The sequence below is a fragment of the Mchenga conophoros genome, linkage group LG7, assembly GCF_057382185.1.
Source record: "Mchenga conophoros isolate Kocher_MC1m ecotype Shallow Benthic linkage group LG7, M_conophoros_male_GT1.1, whole genome shotgun sequence".
Lineage (NCBI taxonomy): Eukaryota > Metazoa > Chordata > Actinopteri > Cichliformes > Cichlidae > Mchenga > Mchenga conophoros.
The window spans coordinates 60,886,369-60,899,538 of NC_140532.1; the positions used below are offsets into that span (position 1 = coordinate 60,886,369).

At 38.8% G+C, this 13,170-nt stretch overlaps 2 protein-coding genes across 2 annotated transcripts in view; both read left to right on the top strand.

The window, feature by feature from the left end:
* The first annotated feature begins 1,305 nt into the window (after positions 1 to 1,305).
* Positions 1,306 to 8,918, top strand: ppp6c (protein phosphatase 6, catalytic subunit). The gene is made up of 7 exons (XM_085280569.1): positions 1,306 to 1,461; positions 2,583 to 2,678; positions 4,348 to 4,413; positions 4,965 to 5,106; positions 5,220 to 5,299; positions 7,498 to 7,707; positions 7,812 to 8,918. The coding sequence occupies exons 1-7, from the start codon at positions 1,387 to 1,389 to the stop codon at positions 8,058 to 8,060; spliced, it is 918 nt and encodes a 305-aa protein (XP_085136695.1). The 5' UTR covers positions 1,306 to 1,386; the 3' UTR covers positions 8,061 to 8,918.
* Positions 8,919 to 10,486: 1,568 nt separating this feature from the next.
* Positions 10,487 to 13,170, top strand: part of scai (suppressor of cancer cell invasion) — a 30,888-nt gene continuing 28,204 nt past the window's right edge. The window contains exon 1 of the mRNA XM_085280574.1: positions 10,487 to 10,745. The gene's annotated coding sequence lies outside the window, so the exon portion shown is untranslated. The remainder of the gene's footprint in view (positions 10,746 to 13,170) is intronic.

Sequence of the window (13,170 nt, forward strand, 5' to 3'; positions counted from 1 at the left end):
CTACATGTAAAAACCCATGTTACAGTTGATTTAACCACAAATTAACAATAGATTATTGCAAATGTAAACCTGGTTACTAGTTTTACATCAGTATTTTGTCTTTTCTGGTGGCTGGTATATCATACATTTTAACTTCTCTGAAATTGTGTGTAAGAAGGTTACAGTTTATTAGTTTATAAGTGTAATGTTGACTCGTTATCTTTGTGTTTTCTCCTCTGATGTATTCAGGCTAAAAGAGTCTTCCAGAAGCCCTGCACACATTTTAATGATTTCACGTGGCTCCAAGTGTGAATGTGATTAACATGAAATATCAACCTTTATTTTTAGCTATAGAATAGAATACCTTTAGTTGTAATGTTACAGGTGTACAGCAAAATGTCAAGCATTTCCCTGAGTTGAATACATTTAAGGCAAGTTAAAAAAACAAAACAAGCAAGTGCTTTTATATTATAAATAAATTAAAAATAGAAAATATTAATGCAAATACAGACAAAATACCGACGATTATGAATTACAAGAGACACACGGACATCCATTTCACATTCCTTTGTGATATTGCACAGGATGTTCTGAGTGATGGCAGTGCACAGTGTTATGAGACACTTTAATGACTTCTGCAGGGGCCTTTACTGATGTGTAGCGCCGCTGATGTTTGACGTTTCGGCTTCTGTGCTGGTACCTGAGTCTTGGTGGTCTTGTAGTAGTCTTGTATGCTGATACGATAGCTGTAATGTCACCCTCAGTGCAGCTGGCATGCACCTGGCATATGCTGCACTAAATATGCTTTCTACTGAACCACAGTAGAAGGACACCAGCAAGTGTTTGGAGAGGTCGTAGGCAGGAGATAAAACATTTTAAATAAAGTCATTGATTTATTTTTTTGGGTCAAGTTATTATTTATTTAATGTTAGTAAAGTTTGTTATGTAACGTGACTGCTTTCGTTGCCCCGCGCAATGTGTGGCTTCCATAATACTGTATGTAAACAAGTGGATGACACAGTGCTCGTACCAACAGGGGGCGATGTTTGGTTTAGTTGCACAATAAAGCCCATTGACGAGAGTCAAGTTGGCTTCAGTTCATTTCCTTTCAATGCGACGTTCGACATAAAGGTATTATAACATTCGCTATTATCAGCCGGAAATTTACTTAAATGAGCACTTATGGTAGATTATATATTTTCTTTCTTGACATTTCTAAGTTTAATTTAGTTGCTGTTCATTACTAGCCTCTGTGTCATTGGTAAATAGTTTTATTTTGAAAATGTGGGCAGGATGTGGTAGGCTGATTTGATGCAGGGAATTGAAGTTGAAAATGAAGGAGCGGCGAGCGAACAGGAAGAAGAAAAGGAAGCTAGCTGCAGTTTAGCTGCTTTTAACGTTTCGATAATGGCGCCTTTAGACCTCGATAAGTACGTAGAAATAGCGAGACAGTGCAAATATCTGCCTGAAAATGATCTAAAGGTGAGTCGAAGTTTCTGGATTTAACTTCAGATAAGCTCTGTTAGTATTCGTAAAAGGTCATGGTGCGACTAGACGAGGTTTGTTCAACAAATGTGGCCGGTAGTTTTAACTGGGTTTCACGCTCAAGTAATACTCTGTTGTTTGTTTCAGCTTTTAAAAATGAATCTCACAGAATTATAACGCATGTTGACTCTGTTAAACACGTCGGTGTGAATAGTGAGGAAGGTGCCACTTAAAACATTGTAATGGGAACCACTGCTGTGTCAGTGTCTGCCGTTACCATAAGCCGTATTAACTTTAAATATAAGATATAGGTTTAACTGTGGAAAGATATCATGGTAGCCGAAATATTCCGATGAAATGTGCACTGGGGGTGTAAATAGCATAAGGAAGACAACATCTATACGTTTATTCATCCCTCTGCTCTGAGGCTTTGCTTGAAACGGCGATCAGAGCAGAGCTAAATATCAGACAGACTCTGAGTGCGTTGCAAAGAAAAATGAAACTTTCTGAAAAAGGAGTCATTTTGACTTTGTAAATGTCTCAGAATGAGCTGAGATCAAAGTAGTTCCTAACTGTATTCTTTACATCCCATTTGAGTCCTTTAGTCACACTGCTGTGAAAATGTTTCACTTAAAAAACAAGTTAATATTCAGTAGGACATTAATTACTTCATACTTGGAAATAGATGGCCCCTATTAGTGCCCGATCTGACATAGGGAAAAATCTGGACTACAGCTAGTTTAATTAACTGTAACTAGCAGTTAAACTACTTACAAGATTACCACAGAAATATGAAATGTGAAAGTCACATGACTGCAGAAACATAGCACTCAGCTGAGTGCCTACCTTGTCACAGATCATGCCTACAAATCGCCTTTAAAGAGTTCTAGCGTTTCTAGTGCTGTGGTTCGGGAGATAGTGGAAGATCCTTCAGTCTGCATGTAAAAGTATTGTTGCACAAGATGCAGCACAGAATGTAAATCCCAACCCATTTCCCATTTTACAGTCCATCTGTAAGAATAGAATTTAATGGGCTGTGTGATACACACGCTGCCTTTAATATAGTGTGTTTCCAGGTGCCTGTGTCCACTAACAGTGTTGTGTTTTTCCTCCTGTAGAGATTATGTGATTATGTTTGTGATTTGCTGCTTGAAGAATCAAATGTTCAGCCAGTCGCTACTCCGGTTACAGTTTGTGGAGACATTCATGGTCAGGTAGGTCTGTGTGATTTTTGTTTTTTCTTCTTCTATAATTTTCTCCCAGGGTGATGCACAATTTTCACCATGGGCAAAATACAGAAGAAGAAAAAAATGCTTTATTTATCCCATATTTTGAAAATACTTTTGATTACAGAAGTGAATATTATTATTATTATTATTATTATTATTATTATTATTGACCAGTAAAATATTTAATCATCATCAAAGCAAATTGAGTTTTAAAATGGCAATAAAACCACAACAGACTGATTGAGCATCTGTAATATTTGCTGCACTTCTGTTTTAGGAAACAGTTTTTACTTAGCCCCTTCTTGTCTGCAGCTTCAGTTCAGCATGCTGTTGATGTGAAGTTGTCCAAGACTTCAGCACTTTTTTTTCAGGTGGACAAATTTGTTCAACTGTTTTTGCAAGTTTGGGAAGCCAATCAGTATTCGCTTTGGGTCTGAATCACCACTACAAGCTTGTCCATCTTATTATCCAAGGACCTCACATTCCCCATATAATAGCTGGAATGGACATTTCATATCCCACTCTTCCACCTCAGCTCTTTGTTTAGCTCCAGCTCTGCAGCACCATTGTCTACTCTGTAGCTCCTCCGAGATAACAGGTCTCATTCCATCATGAGCAGTGGTGTACCCTGTGCCATGAGTCAACTTGTAGCAAAAAAGAGAGAGAAAGAAACCGCTAACAAGAAAAGCGTACCATTTACCATCTAAATGGAATCACTCCATTTAGATGGTAAATGGAGTGATTCTTATGTAGAGCTTTTCTACTCTCCCAGAGCACTCAGGGCGCTTTATATAACACGCCTCATTCACACAAGCACTTTTTTCTATGCTTTAAGCGCTTTCCATCTAACATTCACACACATTCAGACCGATGGAGGCATCAGATAGCAACTTGGGGTTAGTATCTTGTTGAAGGATATTTGGCATGCAGACTGGAGCAGCTAGGGATTGAAACGGCAACCTCCCAATCAGTAAATGACCCACTCTACCTCTACCTCTAAAGCTACAGCCACCCCAATATAGGATCGGTGGCAATATGTTATTGCAGTCATAAAAAGCATTTATAATACGAATATAATTTGGAAATAAGTTAAGTTAGGATTCTTTTTTTCACTAGCACCTACTTGGCTCTGCTCAACTTGACTCTGCTCTACTCTGCTCCGGTCATTTTTAATTGCAATTAATGTGGGTGAGGTCATTATGGCACACAACAACTGAGAACATCAAGACAATAATATACTCGCTGCTAAACCATTAGTAAACATCTGCACCTTGTCATTGGACCACGGTGTTAGTTTGTGTGTAGCCATTTCCCTCGTTGCCTGGTTTCAAAAATTCCGGGTTTGATTCTTGTGAAGGAGTCACTCTTGATTTATCCAGTGATGGCATGCAGTCAATTGACGTCAGGCTCGACTCGGCTCATTGGAACCCCGGCTGAGTCGGTACTATAAAAAGTAGCTGGTACCAGGTACTTTTACCAGTACTGGTACCTGTTGGGAAACCCTAAAAACCAAGTTGAATCAAGTAGTTACTAGTGGAAAAGGGGTTTTTCGTACCCCAGTTTAGTTCATTTTGGTTTCAAGGTTTATTGGTACGTGTGCTAGTTCTAATTTAAATCTTTTGATTGATGAGTTCTTCTTAATCTTCCTCTCTAGTTTTATGATCTATGCGAGCTCTTCAGAACTGGAGGCCAAGTACCAGACACAAATTACATTTTCATGGTAAGTAAGCTCCCTTTACTTTTGCCTGAGCTGCAGCACATTTAAATAAATCTGAATGATGAAGGCTGTTAGGCATGTTGTAATACCATTACATAAAATTGTAATGCCTCTCAGCAGCTGAATCAGCCCATGAAAACCTATCATTGAGAATTTTTGAATAACGTGTAATGTTGATAATACATGATGTGAGGTGCCGCACATTTAAGTGGCAGGACTCATTATTGAAGAACGTGATTAATAGTTTCAGATGCCTTTGTTATTAGTTTTTGAAATTTCCCATTAAACGGTTCTCAAATTTAACTTAATATCGGAGCGTGTCTTACTTTTAGACTAGTGGGTTAGTTTATATTGTTTCTTCGTTTAGTCGACTAAGAAATTGGTCACCAGGAACATCCCTAGTTACATGTTGCTTTAACCAGTCTGCATTTGCAAGTTTAATGCAACTAGTTAAAATAAAAAGCAGGTGTTCTGTTCTCATACAAATATCCACCTTTTCCAGAACCTTTTTAGTGTCTGAGTCTTTAATAATGTCTTCTTGTTCTTCTTCCCAGGGAGATTTTGTAGACAGAGGATATTATAGCTTGGAGACTTTTACACACCTGCTAGCTTTAAAAGCCAAGTGGCCAGATCGTATCACACTCCTTCGAGGGAACCATGAGAGCAGACAGATAACTCAAGTGTATGGATTTTATGGTATGTACTTCACTTCATGTATTTATGGAAATACATTTTTTGTGTGTTTACTAAGTTCAAAATTCATTATTAACAATGGTTTACATTTTCTGTTTGTCTTTTGTTTGTTTTAGATGAGTGTCAGACAAAGTATGGAAATGCAAATGCCTGGCGGTATTGCACGAAAGTGTTTGATATGCTGACTGTGGCAGCTGTAAGTCTGATTCCTTCTCTCCAGTTACATGACATTTAACTATTGTTCCTTTTTAAATGCAGCATAATTGGAACCAGTGCATCCATAAAGACATCTTAAGTAGCTATTCACCCCCTGTATGTTATCTTTATGTAAATGGCTGCTTGTTACTTCATTTAATACATTATCATAATAAGCTGCAATTTAAAACATTGGGTCTTTAGCATCACAACAAAACAAAGAGCACACTGGTTTACATAACATTTTCTTAATTTTGGGGGGTTTAATATTAAAAGGTGCCTTTATCCAGCAGGCAGTTAGCTTTGCATTAAATATTTATTACAGTATTCATCATCACAGACAGAGCACAACAAGGATCAAGGCAATAATTCTCCAGGAATTCAATTAAAAAGTACTCTGAGGTTACTTCTTTCTTTTAATGATCTTATGGATATATAAGTATCCATATAATCTTCTGTAACAGGTGTATTACCAACACAAAACTATAGAACGCCAGAAAACAACTCACTCCATACATAAACGCTAGATGCAATCAGTGCTAAACCTATTGAAAATGGTCATGACACAGGCAGAATCATAACCATGACCGTCATCGCAAACTAGTCCGTTTCAACAGCAGGAAGATAGATTTCAAGAAATTATGCATCCAAGGCTTCAGCTCACTTATGATTTTGGATGTGTTCTTGCTTTTAGAGAAGAGTAAGAACAGTAAAGTGTGGCAGACATTTTTGTAGAGTAAGGGTGTTTTCACATCAATAGATGGTTTATTCTGGTCCCAATCAATTTATGAGTTAATAAACTTGTAGCTTTTCCCTATGATTTGGTTTGAGAAAAATCCAAGTGAACTCAAAGGAAACCAGAATGAGCCGCTAGAAACCATGTGAGAATATTTAGTCCACTTATTGGCCAGGTGTGTCTGGGGAGTGAGCAAATACAGGAAGAAGGTGGTGTTTGTGGGACCGTCGGAGAATTTACGTTCACAGCTAGTTGCTAGCTCATACAGATCATTTTTTCATCTATAGTACCTTTCCACAATCTGGAATATAAAGCGTACATGGCTACAATGCACACTTGGTAGTTGGTCTGGATCAAGGGCTGCAAGGATCCATTGAGTAATTCAAATAATTTGATTATAAAAAATCTTCGACCCACATTCTTTGCTTCAATGCATTGTTTAACACACGGCTGTGTAGCCTGCCAATGTGTTAAACAATGGAGACGTTTAACCAACGAGCCTCCTGAATTTATATTAAAATATGCAGATGAACTGTTAACTTAGTCTGATACCAAGTTTACTTGCACACTGAACTCAAACATGAGCGGACACCAGAACTGCCTCGTTTCAGAACTCTTTTTGCCTCCTATTAATGTTAGGAAGCCAGAAAGAAGACATAGTAAAGATAATTTGTTATGCCTTAGTTTAGATTGAATATATGTCTTTTGACTGTATTGGGATTATTTATGTATTTTTGTATTTAAGAAAATGTTTCTTTTAAAAGAATTTTAATATGCCACATACATGCAATCGAAGAGTTGAGTTTAAATTTGTTGTATGCAGTTAAGTTTTAAAACATTGCAGTTTCTAAAATCTTCTCAAAAACCAGTGAGCAGTTCACTCTGAAAGCCTTGGGGTTTTTTTTTCTCTTTTTGGGATATTTATTGCTTATTAATAAGAAGAAAGTATTTCTTAGCATATTACATGATTGATCAATGGAATAATCAATAGATTCCTTGATTTCAAAAATAATCGATAGCTGCAGTCCTAGATTGAGGTCAGATCATGTTCACTCCATAAACAAACCGTTCTGGAGTTGATTCAGAACTGCTCTGAGACCACTTCCTCCAAATGGTCTCAGTATGCTTGTTTGGCGATTCACATCTGCACAAATGAATCTGGCCAAGGAGGAAAACAAACCAGACTTTGATTTAAACGGACTAAACACAGAAGGTGTGAAAACACTCTGACACTGCCCTCTTCAGTTCTGCTACCAGATCTCATGAGCACTCTTTAGCAGCTGAATGTACTGCACTTCAAACTTTCCTGAAAGTTGTTCTGCTGTCAGGATTTTCCAGTTTGTGAAAGAGTAGAACAGAGACAAGCAGATGGCAACTTTGAAGTGTTGCTAATAGAGATGTCTATTGACTTGGGTTTATTCATTGATTTGTTCATAATAGTATGTTTTAAACCCTAATCCCAGTTGATAGATGAGCAGATCCTGTGTGTCCATGGTGGTCTCTCACCGGACATCAAGACTTTGGACCAGATCCGAACCATCGAACGCAACCAGGAGATTCCTCACAAGGGGGCTTTTTGTGATCTTGTGTGGTCAGATCCAGAGGATGTGGACACCTGGGCTATCAGTCCACGAGGTGCTGGCTGGCTTTTTGGCTCCAAGGTTACTAATGAGGTATGTTGAGCCATCCGTGTTGGAAAACCAGTCATTGGAAAGCATCCTTTAACCCAGGTGTGTCAACCTCCTTTTACTTACTTCTCTAATCTGTTGTGTTTTAGTTTGTTCACATCAACAACTTGAAGCTCATCTGCCGTGCACACCAGCTGGTTCACGAAGGCTACAAGTTCATGTTTGATGAGAAACTGGTGACCGTGTGGTCAGCGCCCAACTACTGCTACCGCTGTGGGAACATTGCCTCCATCATGGTCTTCAAGGACGTCAACAGACGAGAGCCCAAGCTGTTTCGAGCCGTTCCCGACTCTGAACGTGTGATACCTCCTCGAACAACCACCCCCTACTTTCTCTAATGATAAAGCGGAAGTTTTCTCTTAGCGCTACCCTCTGGACTTCTCATCCCTCAAATATTATTCAGCAAAAGATTACATGCAGGAAATCTTATAAGACTTCCTGGATTTTGTTTTTTGCACTTCTCTCTGTGCAGCTGAAGAGCACCTGTTGGGTCAGCCATCAGATCCATGCCGTGCTTCCTTCCTTTTTTGTAAACTCACAACATGTTTTAGGAAATTAACACAAGTTAAGAGTGTTTTGAGTAGCAAAGAGTTTCTTTAAGCTACAGTCTGTTTGCACCACACTCACATTCTGCCATAAAAGTAGGAAAAATATCTTTTTATACGCCCAATGCCAGACTCATACTGTTAAATGACTTCATATTTTAAATAATTACAATTTTTGATCTTATGTATCCCTCCCAAGGAAAGTAATTGACAAATATTTATAGTAGCGCGTGCCAACAATAGATGCATATAAGTGACGTGATAAATACTGTTTCCTTTGATTCACTGTGTAAAAAGCTCCTGAGCGATTCTCTCAGCGTTTTGCCTTAACTGCTGATTTCATACTTTAGCTTCAGTTTAGTTTTCCTTTTTTATTTATTCAGTTCAAAAAGTGTCTTGCTACTGCACATGGATTTTTTTTTTCTTTTTTAAATGGCAAGTTCCCACAGGTATCTTTCTTTTTAAAATTTCCCATCCATCTCTGCAGTGTGATGAATTATGGCATTTTATAAGCAGAATCTTTAATTGTGGAAAAATAAATAGCTGAAAAGTAGCTGTAATTCTAGGAGAGCATAGGCCTCTTTAACATTGTTTTCCTGTTTTTGTTTTTTGTTGTTGTTGTTTTAATTTCAATAAAACATTCTTCCTTAATATTTGCAAGTAGTTGTCATTTGAACCTTACTAATGATGTAATTTTGGCCCAGGATTGCCAAACTCAAATTTACTGAGGCTAAATGTAGGTAAAAGGGAGAGGTTTCAAATGACAGAAGCTATCTAGAGCAACCACATCTCTTACCTGACGTGACCCTTCAAAATTTACCCAAAATGCACTTTTTGAAGTTCTCTCCATCAATCATCAGACAACAGATCAAACATCCAGGGCACCAGTGCTTGTTTCTGTTTCTTCTATAGGTATTAATTTGGTGTGGGTTTACTCCTAAAACAAGCTCAGTTTATTTATTTATTTATTTTTATCCTTTTTGGCTTTACACTATGACACTTGGAAAGAATGTAAAATCAATGTGATTAACTTTTTTTTTTTTTTTTTTTTTTAAGTTTAAATGTGTTTAAATTTAAATTTTTTGCTAGGCTTGGACCTTCCTCAAATTTTTGTTAACTAGGTCCAAAACCCCCTGCGGCTTTCTGCGGAACAGCGACTCAAAGGGAGAAAACCCGTGGAGGCCTCCCGCAAACAACAGATGTGCTAACCAGCGAGCTCAATTGCCTTCATCCTCATGACTAAACTTACAAATCATGAACTTTAAAGTGTTATTCAGCTGCTCCACCAGCCCATCAGTCTGAGGGTGGTACATACTGGTCCGAACAGATTTACAGAATGGTGTGCCCTGGTCATTCAGTATCTATTTGAGGATCTGAAACACCGCCTGCCCCACACTTATTGCAGAAATGGTGCATAGCAGCACTGCTTCGAGATACCGTAATCGACCACAACTAGTACAAAGCCTTATTCCCATGCATTCCAGTGAAATGGCCCAGTGAGGACCATACCTATGCACTCAAAAGGGACCTCTATTAATGTCAGTGAGTGCAAAGGCACTTTTGGAATGGCTGGCTGGTTAACCAGCTGAAACTCCAGGCAGAATGCGCACCATTGGCGCACATCCGCTAGGATGACCGGCCAATAAAATCAGGCCATTATCTGCTCCAGAGTTTTATCATATCCCATGTGACCGGCCATTGGGTTGTAATGAGTCGCCTGGAAAATTCATTTCCCGGGGCCTTTTAGGCACCAACCAGCCTCCCCTGTCACCACACCCTGAATCCTCTGCTCCACCCCTCCCCTGAACAGAGCCACAAACTACACCCCACGACACCCTAGTTTTATTTGTGGTTTGTTGGATATGTAAAGGTTGAATGAGAGGCAAAACCTTCAGCTTTCAGGGCCCTCCTCTGTGGAAACAGCTCCCAGTTTGGATTCAATACACAGACAACCCCACTCCTTTTTACGATTCTTCAACTAGGGCTGGGCTGGATCAGGTGACCCTGAAGCCAGCCACCTAAGCCTGAATTGAATGTTAATATTGAAACACTCCACCTTTGAGCCACCAGTATTTTGTAATCATTATCTAAAATGGCATTAAGGAATCATAGGATCATACTACTACTGGTAAAAATTTTGGCTATTAAAAACTGTAACGATGTGAAGCTCTTATTTTGAAATAGTTGACCCGGAAATAGCTAGCCAGTTGGAGTGGAGTAGTGCCAGCGGCGGTCCTCACCCTGCCTTCTGTTTCTCGTCGCCTGTCACAGCCTTTGAGCAGCGTTCAAGCTCGGACAGACAGCAGTCCAATCAACGCTGCGGGGGAACTCGTTAGCCGGTCTGGTGGCACTTCCACGCACTGAGATGCCAGGAAAGTCGCGCTTCAGCAGTAGAGCTCGTCGAGGCTTTCGCTGTGATTTTTGAGAAGCATCTCTGTGAAAGATAGTACAGTTTGTCACCGTTAGCCGGCTGCACAGGTAAGAACAAATGGCAATTACACAAGCAGAGGCGGTTAAAGCCCTGCAACCGCCAGCACTCAGTGTCACCTGCATATATGTGGTATTCTCTGTTATCTTTAATATCCAGATGCTTATTATGTTGAGATTTTATTCATGATGCTGATGTTAGATATCAGGAATGAGCTATGTTATTAGAGCTCATAGCACAATCACGCTCTTTGATACAGATTTTTACCGGCAAAGACAGAAATTTGAATTGGATTTAAATGAATGCCACCCATCTACCAGTGATAATAATATTGGTATTCAGTTTACCTAATTTTTAAAAAAAAATTCTCCAAACTTGATTGTTATTTTTGGAGATCTTTCTTCCAAACATAGTGACAAATACTACTTGTGCTGCATGTTGTGTTGGTTTGGAACAAAGAGATGTTCACAGGTGAGACAGGTTTTTACCAACTCTGCTGCTGTTAACATGATAAGTAAGCCACAAGGGAAAGCGAGAGAAAACAATGGTACACATGATGTATAGCATGAGATTGTCATGCAGACCTTCTCTCACAGCTTCTCGCCTTCATTTAAAACTGAGCATAAGTTTTAGGTACTACAAGTAAAATAAGGCTTCACACACTTCATACAAAGAACATCAGTTTCATGAAATAATTAGACAATACAAAAATAACCAAGGTGCCGTCTTCGCATGTCTTATTTAAGAAGCAGCTAGGGCACTCTAACTTACAAGACAGAAGTGTTCGCAGCATATTCTGAAAAATCTTTACATGAAAAACCTCACTTTTACCATAGCCTAAACGTATTTATTTAAATAAAAATATAAGCAGCACCCCAAAGTAAATGAGTGTAATGACGTGTCATTCCACGTCATTACACTCATTTACTTCATTACATAAGTTAAGTAAAGATAGCTTGAGTTCCGTTCACAAGTTTTCCTGCGCACAGTGATAGTCACCATCCCACTAACTCACTTAACTCTAGACTTTGCTAATCTAGCATTGGACTAAACTGTAATCATAATAGAGCAGGGCGATATGGCCAAAAATATTTATCACGATATATATTTGAAAATTTGCGATAACGATATAACTGAGATATAATTGATGCGAGACAAAATACAACTCCACAACATTACTAGTGCAAAAAGACAACCTTCCATTTATTTTCACTTAAACAAGAAGCTGGTTTTTATGTACATTAAAAGCTTTATAAAAATGTAACAGTGCAAATGCAAATTCCTTGCTGAAAGTTTAACCAAAAGGCATTTCCAGTAGAAATGGGCTGACATATCCTGAGCATAACCATGTATAATATCCACTGAAGTTAAAAAGAGGTGCTTTGCAACATTAAACTGCAGTGTGCAGTACGCATTTTTCGGACCATAAGGTGCACAGGATTATAAGGCACATTAAGCGAAACAAAGCAGTCAGATAAATCAAACTTTATTAAACTCATTCTTCTTGCTTCCTCCACTTCTGTACCATTGATTCATTAATGTTGAATTCTCTGGCAGCTGCTCTATTCCCATGTTGTTGCAGTATATTAATGACTAACCTCGTGTTGTGGATGGATTATCTCAGTTGTTCTCCTGACTGAAGTTTGGTCCGTTTACAGCATCCTGCCATGCGATTGCATTTGTCTCTAGCCATGAGGAACCTTCACGTTAACTTTTATAAGTGGAAAAGTGTTAGTGTTCATCCTCCAGCTTCACTGTTTATGTTATGCTAACATAGCTGTGTCGCTAGCGATCACGTAGCACATCCTTATATACCAGCTAGCCCAACTTCAGTAACCCTACAAACGTCACTGCTGTTTAGTTTCCTGTCTTCATTTATGTTGGAAGTGATAGAAGAGCTGTACGTTTGAATTTTTTCAGAAATCTCTCAGTCTGAACATGCAATATCATGCTTAGGTAACTAGCGAGCTAACTTCCGATAGCTTCCTGCTAACTTCTAACTCCGTTAAATGTAATAAATTTTGTTTTCATGGATGCCTGGAAGTTAAACTTTATAGTTACACCTGGTAAAGCAGCAATGCTGATCGTTTTATTAAAGATGAAAGAATTGAGACAGTTTCTAACTCTCAGTGATGCTGCAGTGTTGTTTGACCTGAAGCATACAGAGTTTAGGACCCAGATTACTTCCAGATTTAAGAGCATCTTAGTCCGACAAATACGACAATAACGACGGCCGCTTGCATGTTCTGCAAAAAAATGTGCTTTGTCGTGTATCTGATGGACAAACACCAAACCAGTTCCACATCACTGAAGTTTCACCATTTTTACAAACCAATTCTGGTTCATCTGTTTCACTCAACAATCGGCCATGTGCGTATGAAAACAAAGGCACTGCGCATGCGCGTTTTACTCCCATTCTATCGCGATATTTCATTTTCCTATAGTTGCCTAACATTATACCGGTATTACCGTGAA

Coding starts and splice junctions, on each gene's coding strand:
- ppp6c (XM_085280569.1), top strand. CDS start 1,387: ATGGCGCCTTTAGACCTCGATAAGTACGTAGAAATAGCGAGACAGTGC. Junction 2,679..4,347: donor GTGGAGACATTCATGGTCAG/GTAGGTCTGTGT, acceptor CTTCCTCTCTAG/TTTTATGATCTATGCGAGCT. Junction 7,708..7,811: donor GCTCCAAGGTTACTAATGAG/GTATGTTGAGCC, acceptor GTTGTGTTTTAG/TTTGTTCACATCAACAACTT.